The 10,426-nt window shown below is 46.9% G+C and overlaps 2 protein-coding genes across 3 annotated transcripts; one reads left to right on the top strand and one right to left on the bottom strand.

Annotated features, from left to right (window-relative positions):
* Positions 1–3,159: 3,159 nt before the first annotated feature.
* Positions 3,160–8,974, top strand: LOC124653095 (putative HVA22-like protein g). 2 transcript variants are annotated; one of them, XM_047192148.1, is made up of 6 exons: positions 3,160–3,191; positions 3,300–3,398; positions 6,185–6,229; positions 6,310–6,373; positions 7,028–7,234; positions 8,584–8,974. In XM_047192148.1, exons 1-6 carry the CDS (start codon positions 3,160–3,162, stop codon positions 8,761–8,763), a joined length of 627 nt encoding a protein of 208 aa, XP_047048104.1. In that variant the 3' UTR covers positions 8,764–8,974. The 2 variants fall into 2 exon arrangements, with proteins under 2 accessions (XP_047048104.1, XP_047048103.1); XM_047192147.1 differs by having other exon boundaries at positions 8,581–8,974.
* LOC124656239 lies at positions 8,932–9,770 on the bottom strand. Its single transcript, XM_047195020.1, has one exon. The coding sequence runs from the start codon at positions 9,768–9,770 to the stop codon at positions 9,282–9,284; it is 489 nt and encodes a 162-aa protein (XP_047050976.1). The 3' UTR covers positions 8,932–9,281.
* Positions 9,771–10,426: the final 656 nt, after the last annotated feature.

The following is a 10,426-nucleotide window of genomic DNA, read 5'->3' as shown; positions in this document are numbered from 1 at the left end:
AGGAAGTAATATTTGTAATCTAGCGGGAGGAGTTAGAAACCTTCCCGGACTCTGTAACTTGTACAATACGAATCCCTCGGCACCACCTCCTATATAAGGGGGGTCGAGGGACAAAGAAAGCATCGAATCATTGTTTCTCAAACCCTAGTTTCATAATCGTCGACTACTTTTCGGCTGAAACCTTCGAGATCTACTTGCCCTCTACTTCCAACTAAACCCTAGTCTACAACTCGTAGGCATTGATAAGTTAATCCCTTGTCACTCGGCCTCCGCCTCTACCAGACATGGCGTCGTCTCTTGTTGAGATGGTGGCGGCTAGGGTTGGGGAGAGAGACGCTAGGGTTTGTGTGTGAGAGGGACGACGAGAGGCGTCCCTTTTTATAGGCCGGAGGGAGGCGGGGGAGCGGTGGCGCTCATTAACGCCGGCACGCAGAGCTAGGCGCGACGAGACGTGTCGCTGCGCCTCTGCGGGAACTGCACCGTCGCTGCGCGCCAACAACTTCCGTCGCGAGGTAGGCGACGGTTAGGTTAAAATTTATTGTGCCGCTGACGGGTCGGCCTCGCCACTCTCCGCCTCGCTTTTCAGTGTGTCTGGCGTCCCCGGTGCGTCTCCTGTGGGGCGGAGACGGGCTCGGGGCGCTGGACACCGTATCAGGGCGCGCCGGACAAAAATGGGCTTTGAGGGACGCGGCTGGAACCATTTTTTGGTCCAGCGCGCCCCAAATTGGTTTTGGGATGCTTTGGGGACGCGACCGAAGATGCTCTAAGATGCTCTCAGTCGCATATAGATTCAGATCTCAGATTGAACTATTCCAGGGCCAACGAGTGAGTTATGATGTGCCATTGCTTATCCACAAGTCATCAGGCATCAGCTGACAGCGTAGCTAGGCTACTGACCAAAAAAAGTAGGAAGAATCTGAATAATTTGGATAAGCAATCCGAAAGTTTCCATCATCTTTTGCAAGATTCGGCCAACCTATTGCTTTAAAACTTTTTCAAAAATTACGAGACAACCAACAGACGACACGTGGGCACCCAATGCGGCATCATCACCACCAATCCACTAGGCTTGCATGAATTTGCTCGTAATCTGATTGACATGGGATTTTAATCTTTGTGCAACCCATTACGGAGTAGCAAATAGTTGGTGGTATGTAAAAAAACATGTAAAATAAGTAGTTTATGCAGTAGCAGCAACAACAACAACCAGCAATGATGGCTGATGGTTTGTGCAATGTTCCATTTATTTTGGGTTGTGGGGTCTGTTTACGCTGATCCATACCATTTAGTCGTAGGGATTTGGGGCGCGCTGGATGTTTAACCGTTACAATGCGTCCCAAAGCCCTTTTCGGTCTGGCATGCTGAGCCCATCCCGATACACAAGGAAAGCTTTAGGGGCGCCGGACAGAATGAAAACCCGCGTCGCGAGTGGTGAGTCCGATTCTTCAGAGATGTAGAGGCATGCAGCGCTGCAGCTTTGCCTTAGTGGTGATGACGGTTTCTAGAGCGGTGCGCGAGAAGTCCGTCACCGTCGTTCGCATTCCCACGCTTGTTCGCGCGCTTTCTCCCCACCTCTTCACGCGCCGCCATCGGCTATAAAATAAAGGCCGCATATACTCGCCATCGCTACCACAGACGCTGAAAATTTCATCCCTCTGCCTCCATGACACCATGCCTCGCCGCCTAGCCACCACGTACGCAATGATGAGCCGCACCGGCGGCAATCAGGCTCCTCCGCCATCGGATCCACCTCCACCACCACCTTCACCTCCCATGGTCGAGTTCGACTACGACGACATGGAGGAGGACCCGGATCTCGCGGTGATGAACGAGCTGTTCATGGCAGTCGCGTTGCGAGAGGCGGCTCACGCGGCCTTCGACGCGGAGCAGCAGCAGGAGGCGGCAGCCACGGTAGAGTGGGCATGACCCGGAGGAGAAGGCGGCATAGCAGAGGGCTATCCTTGCGTCCTTCGAGTCGATGTAGAAGGTTGATGATTACACCAAGGAGGCACTGCAGCAGCGGCTCCTGGAGGACGCGGGTGCCCACCGCGCTCTGGCTACCGCGCGTAGCGGAGGGAGCGGTGGGCTGAGAAGCGGAAGAGGGAGCAAGCAACGACAGGCGGGGCCGTCAAGCAGTTTGAGGGGCGATCACTTAGCCGTATTTTCATTCAAAATTGTAAAATATAATTACATTTGAATTTAAAACTTTATATTTCTTATTATTAAAATGTTTTGGGGCCTCGTTTGGGGAGGGAGATGAAAACAGACGCGTCCCAAAAGCGGCACCACGCGGCGGTGGACTCTAAATGATTGATCCGGCGCTCAATTCGAACGAGACTGGAGAATGAGATGCTATTGGTCTCATTCTACCGTTGATGATCAGATGCATAGTGAGATTTAGGAAATGGACAGTGGACTACGGAAGGTTCCTCTGTGACGGTCATGTTCCCTGAAGGCGGCATTTATCGTGGATGGATCAGTTGGGCAGGACAAGAGCTCCGTCAAGAAATCTGAAAAGAATTCCACGTACAGTACGTACAATGGTCCGAAGAAGGGTTCTGGGTCCAAAGACGACCTCCTCGGCAGAATCACACAACACGTTGAGGAGGAACCTCAATGGGTCCACGGAAGCATCCTTCCGAGGCAGGGCACGGAACGGAAGCCAAGGTCGACGCCACAAAACAAAACGCAACTACTCCTACCCTACCTACAGGCTACAGGAGACACCCACGCACGCTGGGACCGCTCCGCAGCCTCTACAACGTGGCCCCGCCCGCCGGATCATCAAAAACGAAGCCGGCAAACGTGACGGGAGATACCGCGCGCCGGCGCCGGGGCCCCCCCCGCTCCGCCACGCAGTCAACAAAGCCCCACCACGCCCGTTGCCCGTCCGACTCGGCAACTCCCCACTTCGCGCACTCGCAACTCGCAAGTCGTCTTCTTCTTCCCCCCAACGCAACACCACCTTCCTCTTCCCCGCCCCGCCCCGCCCCGCCTTCTTCTACCGTACTCCTCTTCCACCCCAAGACTTCAACCCCGCCGCGCCAATCCCCAGGGAGCACCACCGCCGCCACAACCCGCATTCGTGTGTCGCCTTGCTGACCATCCGCTCCCGTACGACTCCGCGCCCGCGCCGGCGGTTCTGATCCGGCCGGCGAGATGCTGGGCGGCCTCATCTCCAAGATCCTGCTGTGAGTCCCCCTTCATTGCCTCCAATGCCTTTTTGGTGGCCGAAATCTGTTGTGCAGTTTTTTTTTCGTCTCTGTATTCTCGCTGATTTCCCCCCGCCGCGTCGGCAGGCTGCTGTTCGGCTACGCGATGCCGGCCTTCGAGTGCTTCAAGACGGTGGAGGAGCGACCCAACGACGCGCACATGCTACGATTCTGGTGCCAATACTGGTAACACCTCCATTCACACCTTCTCCATCCATTTCCGCTTCCTTCGAAATCGAATTGAACCGCCGCCTGCCTCTGCCTCTGCCTGCTTCTTCTCGTTGAGTCCGCCCCAATCGCTGCGGAATCGCTTTCGTCTCATCTCCATGCGGAGCGAGATGCGCTACGGATTGGGTATCATGGTTTCCTCATCTTCCCGTGATACCACCATGATGCCACCTTTAGTTAGTTCCCCTCCACTTTAGCCATTCGCTTGCTGCCTGCTAGCATGGTGCTACTTCTTAAATTTATTTATTTCTGTATCTACACAAAGTTCATGTGCGGTGATGGTGTCGACTTTAACAATGGCCTGCCTTTTGTTTTTCCTAAGGTTATTACATGCGTTTTTTTTTGTAGAGTACGTGTTATAAGCCGGGTATTCGGTAGGTGCAAGATGATGGCGCCGCGATCCTGCCTTGCCCAAATAATTTGCATGAATCAGATACTTCTTTTTCTCAGAATACCTCTTTTGGCTTTGCGAGTATATATCTGTGTCCTTGTTAAGCTGTACCATTATGATTGGCTGTTCGATGCAGTTTTTTGGCCTACTTTTGGTGTGGATGCCTGCCTCAGTCCTCACACGCAACTCTGAAACCGATTCTTGGTGGGCCTCTTCAAACCGATTCCTGACCAACTACCAGTAGGAATTACTTGAACGTATCTCTATAACAATATTGCACCCTCACCAAAGAACTTTGGAAACAATAACACAAGTCGTTCACAAATTGGCCCCATGTTTCTAATTTCTAAACCGCGCAACTGAATCCTCTTTGATAGCTTAGAGTTATAGCAGTGTATCAGTTAAAAACTGAAATTGAAATGCTTCTGAAGTTTTTGGCTAACTTCATTGCCAAACACAAGCTATTGGACCTGCTACTAGTCACTGTGCCTTTAGAATTTGCTAACGAAATTTCTGTGCAACTGGTTAGTTACGCGTTTTTGCCATTTTATTTCGATATTATCTGTCATTTCAGGCTGACTTTGTCATTGAATTTTAGAAAAATGTTCCCAAATATCTACGGCAATGCGTAGCACTCCTAAGTCGTTGTTTGAACATATCTTGTAAGACTATAAACAGTTTGCTTCGTGTGCTTGTATTTGGTACTCATATGTATGCTAGTGATTGCTGTCTAGTTCAAAAGTCAAGAAATATTTTAATAAGGGGCGATAGACTTATCGAATCTCTTGGCCTATTTCACAATGGCAAGTTGATTCTGCATCACCTTCTTTTTATTATCTCTGACATAGGAAGATTGGTTTTTTGCAAGAGGAATGCTTCCTTGTTTGTTATTTTACCTCTGAGGTCCAAGACTTGGGCATGACTAGACTGGGTCAATGACAACCAACTAATTTATGGAATTTGGAATGTTCTAAGGAGACTATGTTTATTTTGATCAACTAACTTACTAGCAGGGAGACCGATTCAAAGTATACACTTCCTAAATTGCAAAGTTGGTTTGTTCAAATAATTTTCCTTCGTTATTAGCTACCATGGCTTTGACTCTAGCATGCAGCTATTCAAAGAAACAGATCAAGAAACTTCCCATGGATTGGAGAGGTGTTCAAAATATAGAGGAACTGTACATGAGACTGTCTAGTCATATGCATTTTCATTCATTTGGCCCTAGCATGGCTTTGACCCTAGCATGCAGCTATTCAAAGAAACCGGTCAAGAAACTTCCCATTCATTGGAGAGATGTTCAAAACATAGAGGAACTGTACATGAGACTTGTCTGTAGCCATCACGTGGTACACGTGATAAGCTACTCTCAAACAAACAAAAACAAAAAAAGAGACTTGTCTGTAGCCATATGCATTTTTCTTCATTTGACCCTAGCATGGCTTTGGACTGTCTGTAATCATATGCATTTTTCTTTACCTCTATTCTTCATTTGGGTATCATAAGTTTGGTAGTAGGTATTAATTTGCTTTACCAATCGTCTTCTTGAGATTATTTGATTGTTCTACTGTTTCTGTAAAAGTTCTCACTATTTTCTTACTCTACAAAGCTTTGTTAAACTCTTCACATGCAAATGTTAATTAAGATAAATAGTTAATAATGCTGATTTTTAACTGCCCCTATATATTTGGGTAGAAAAAAATCATTGTTGGCGTGTGCTGTTAACACATTGTCGTTAAATCTGATCCTGGCTTGCTAGTTTAGCGTTTGCACCTGCTTGCAGTTGCAGGTGTTTTCTCATGGAAGTTTGGTGTTGTGGTTGTAGAAAACATGAATATTCACCGTTATATTATTGTTAAGATCTAATCAATGATAATGGTACTTTTGATGTTTCAATGATGAAACAATTGGCTCAACATGAATTACTCATTCACTTGATGATTTTTCAGCTAATTTTGGTAGAGCAAAAAAGGAACTTGCAAAAGTATTGGATGTGTGCTTTGAGCAATAGCTACATTTAATAGTGTATGTGTGTAAGCATCTAGTATTCAAGTGATCTCCGAAGACCATGTGAAGAATAGTAGACTGGTTGCAATCTTCACATACTTGTATGCCTATTGGAACTCATGTTACTTTTGAGGCCATAAGGTTGTGGACCATAAAGTTAGCATGGCTTAAGGCAATCATTCGGTCCCACACTCTCACCTTAGAGGAAAAATAGCCTCTAAGCATTGTGGGTGCCCTAACTATCTGTATTTTTATCCCATGGCATTTTGTGTTCGTTAAACCTTGTGTATGTTAGTATTAAACTGGCTACGTCCTTTTAAACTGACCTGTTTGTGATTGTCTCTAGGATTATTGTGGCCATGGTGATAGCCTTTGAGAGCCTCATCTCTTGGTCAGTCCAATTCTCCTTGTTTTTATCTTTCTATTTTGATTTCACATCTCATTTATACATCTCTTCTATGCCCATTCAAGGATGCCAATGTATGAAGAAATGAAGCTTGCTTTCTTTGTTTACCTGTGGTACCCCAAAACAAAGGTAAGAAAGTATGTTTGCTGCAGCTCTGTTTTGGAATAACACAAAAGCAGGTGTTAATTGGGTCTCTGACAGCACACACCCTCAAGGAACTGCCTTAGTGTGTGTTGTACATATTATTCCTAGTTTTTGGTTTCTCTAAATGAAATGACAGAGTGCTGCAACTATAGTCGCTATTGGGATCGCATTACTATTTAGGATATTTTCGTAAAAAAGGTGTAGATGTAGTATACCTTGTTTTGCAACTTTGGTTGCGTAAATACATAGTTTTGTTGGTCTGTGGGTTTTGGATTTTTTTTTGCAATGTTCTTTTAGAAGGAGAGGGGCGAAATGGGATGTTGGCTTTAGCCTAAGGATTGATCACATGAATGATCAGAAACACTTGCCAAAGGCACCTCACATGCCTCTATTTTCCTGCATTTCTTTGTCCCAAATGTAACATTACATGTGTATATTATATACACAAACTTACACCAGAGATATGGCAATATGACTCGAACTAGACTTGTAAACACATGCACAACTGCTTAACTGACACTTACCTAGACGTGTAAGACTCAACTGCAAGGTTTAATATGAGGCTTATTCTACGTTTTATTTTCCTGAAGTGCTTGTAAGTAAAAACTAACATCTGCATTAATACAACAATTTCTGTAGGGTAGTGATGTTGTATATGACACCTTTCTTCGGCCCATTGTGATGCAATATGAGCCAAACATCGAGCATAGGCTACTGCATCTCAGGGCGAAGTCTGGGCAGTTACTTAACTTCTATGCCAAGAACTTCGCCGACAAAGGGACAGCTTTCTTCATGGACGTCTTGCGCTATGTGGTTTCTGATAAGGCTGAAGGATCCAATCTAGAGGTAATGGCACCCCCCCTGTCAATGCAACATGCACTATATTTAACTTTCATCCTCCACGTGATCATGTTTGAATAATTTATACCTGAGGTAATCAAGGGCCGCGTAAGTCTAAAGAATGCAGATCCCCTTTTGAGTTGTAGGTTTTGCTGAGTAATTTTACCGTGTAGGTGCTGTCACACAAATTGGTCTGCTGTCTATTTTAAGTTAGTCTCCTATCCGTTATACAGTCTGAAGAAGGCTTGATCGGTTTACTAAAAATTTAATAGAACTGATAGATATTCATACAACACAGTTTATCAATTTTATTTCTTTGTACAGAGAAATCATAAGAGTATCACAGTACAAGAAAATACTTGGCTTCTTTTTTAATATCAAATGTCACCATCAGGTCTTACCAAAAAGTGCACTCTACTAGAAATATTTTTTTCAGGAAATATGTAGTTTTCAGCAAAGTACCATTGTTAAAGAATTATTTTTATCTACTACTGTACCAAAACAATCCTGCCAGTAGTAACTACAGTATTTTCGTTTATCCTATCGCTGAAGCCCAAATTACTCAAAATTGATCCCTTCCTCTAAGGAGAACAGCTGAAACTCCAATGCTACAAGTTTGCTGTTTTTACTATGAAATATACTGCAAAAGATCTCCCGCGGGCCTTGACACCAGCTGCCTTTCCATTCTGAAGAAACTCCAACCAGCATTATCCCAAAACAAAGTGTTCCAAATAGAACGGCAACCTCCCCAACCCTGCCAAACCACTCTTAACTCTGTTTCCTTCTCACTACCCCACTATGACGGTCAGACAGATCTCATTATCCAACCCATCCAAGCCAGTGACCTGGTCCTTCTCCCCGATCTCAACCAAGGCCATATGGCCCCTCCCGTTGTCAGCACTCGCCTCTTCTGCTCAGCGCTCGGCCCACCGGACAGCGACGGAGCAACCGGCTGTATTGTAAACAGGGGGAAACCATTGCCCAGGCAACGTGGGTGTTGTCTGCATAAAAGCCAAAAGATCACCGGACCATTCACTGATTCGTCTGCTTCCACAGACCAAATCTCCTGTCCGATTCCTGTCATGTTACTACTACACCTTGCCATCTTGCAATGTTGCTCCCTCCATTCTTGCATTGTCCTGATTTCCATGACTGTTCATTGATTTATATATTTTTTAGATGTAAATTATTACATATGTAGGCACCTGTTTAATATCCTCAACATCCTGGTTGTCAGCTATAGAAACCACGTGCACAGAGCATGATGCATACGATACAGTGCTCTGGAGACAAATTCGAACACAAGTGGGTATTGACAGTAGTTGCCTCTCTTTGTTATTCTGCATGTGCAGCAGAGGAATAAGAAGTCTGGCACTGGCTGGAGTCCTTTCGCGACCAAACGCCGGCCACCATCGCCACCACCACAGCAGGAGTCTCTCTTCGACAACCCTGATGCCGCAGCCGTGGCTGAAGCTCTGCGCTCCGCCATCAACCCCAAACCCCGGCGAGCTCACGATGGCAAGGACTATTACTAGAGGAGACGGATGGAGTTCTACACCAGTTCAAAGGAGATGATTGTGTACATAGAAATAGAATGACTCAAAGAAGGGCAAATTGAAAGAAGGAATCAAAGTACATAGGGAAGAAAAAGAATCCAGCGATTAACCAATGTGAACAGATATGAATGAACGAAGCATGTTGTAGACTTGTGGTGATAGAAATATATTCACTTCTTTTCCCTCGATTTATTTTCATCCACTTACATTATTTTCCTCCACATGGTTCTGTTCCGATCATTTTCCTTGCCATTATTGCCTCAATCATAAGCACATGACGACTAATCAGCTATGTTAGTATGAACATTAATCATTTCTCTTCTTGCTATCATTCCCCTCTTTGTGTCTAATCCTACCAAATTATTTACACAAATTACAACGCAAACCGTAAGCCCGGGAAATTCTATGAAAAAATTCTAATCGCACAAAAGATTGAAGAAGAAAAAAATCGAAGAGAATTCAGGTGCAACCAAGAACCGCATGCAGGGGCGGAGAAGTCACGGCCGGAAGAAGGCTCCGATGAAGCTGAGGCAGCCGTGGAGGAGGCGGCAGAGCGGGCCGCGGCCGCGCCAGCTCCGGGTGCGGCGGGCGGGGTCCTCCCTCGCGGACGGCGTCATCTGCAGGTACGCGTACGCGGCGTGCTTCACCAGCGGGTGGCGTATCATGTGTATGTCCCCGCAGCTGGCGCCGCCGCCGATGCCGCACGCCGCCGCGGGGGAGCCCCTCCCGCGCGGCGACGACAGGATGTCCCGGAGGCTGGTGTAGCCGTTGCCGTCGCCGTCGTCGCCGAAGATAGGGATTTCGATCCCCGGCGGAGGGCACGAAGGCGCCCGCTTGAGCGGCGTGCGCCAGTGCCGCAGCTCGAAGTTCCCCTTGTCGCCGCCGTTGCCGTTGCCCAGCGGCGAGCGCAGCCGGCCGCGGTAGTGGTGCGGCGAAGGCGAGGGCGACGGAGAGTCCCGCGCGGCAGCCAGCGCCGCCGATGGCATAACAGCGACGATCGATCGGCCGGACCTGCGGCCACGGAGGATGGTGGGTTGATAAGAATCGAATCAAACAGCTCGGTCGAGAGCAAGACGACGACTTGGAAGTTGGAACGGGAGAGAGAGGAAGAGAAGCAGAGAGTGGGAAGCAATTCAGTGGAGTATATAAATTGGGAAATAGTTGGTCGGAGGCTGGTCTGGCCCACATGTCATCGAGACCGAAAATGTTTTAAGGGCGCGGAAATAGTAGAATTTGTTTGGAGGGAGTGAGTGGGCCCGGCACGGCTCGTCAGATCGGCTTGGGGTGGAGAGGGTGTGGGCCCGCCACAATTATTGGATCCACGTCGGCACGGCCACGGCTAACGTCGCTGGGGTTTTCAGTGGCTGGTTTTCAGGCGGTTAGAGCATCATAAGTTAAATTTTGAAAAAAAAAATAAGTTCGATTTTGAACTTTTGGAACCTTTTCAAACTGAGAGAGTGAATAAAAAACATTGTAGCAAAGCAGCTTTTCTTTTTTGCGTTAAACATTGTACTAGTAGCAAAGCAACTACTTACACGGTTGCAGTTAAAGATGTTGCTGATTAACTTACAGTAAAAAATAAGCATAGGAATTATATTTAAGCCCTAAATAGGTTTGCAATACTCCCTCACTTGATGCTAAT

Source organism: Lolium rigidum, chromosome 5 (assembly GCF_022539505.1).
Source record: "Lolium rigidum isolate FL_2022 chromosome 5, APGP_CSIRO_Lrig_0.1, whole genome shotgun sequence".
NCBI lineage: Eukaryota > Viridiplantae > Streptophyta > Magnoliopsida > Poales > Poaceae > Lolium > Lolium rigidum.
Note: the sequence above shows the minus strand (reverse complement) of the source record. Positions and strands in the feature narration are given on the sequence as shown.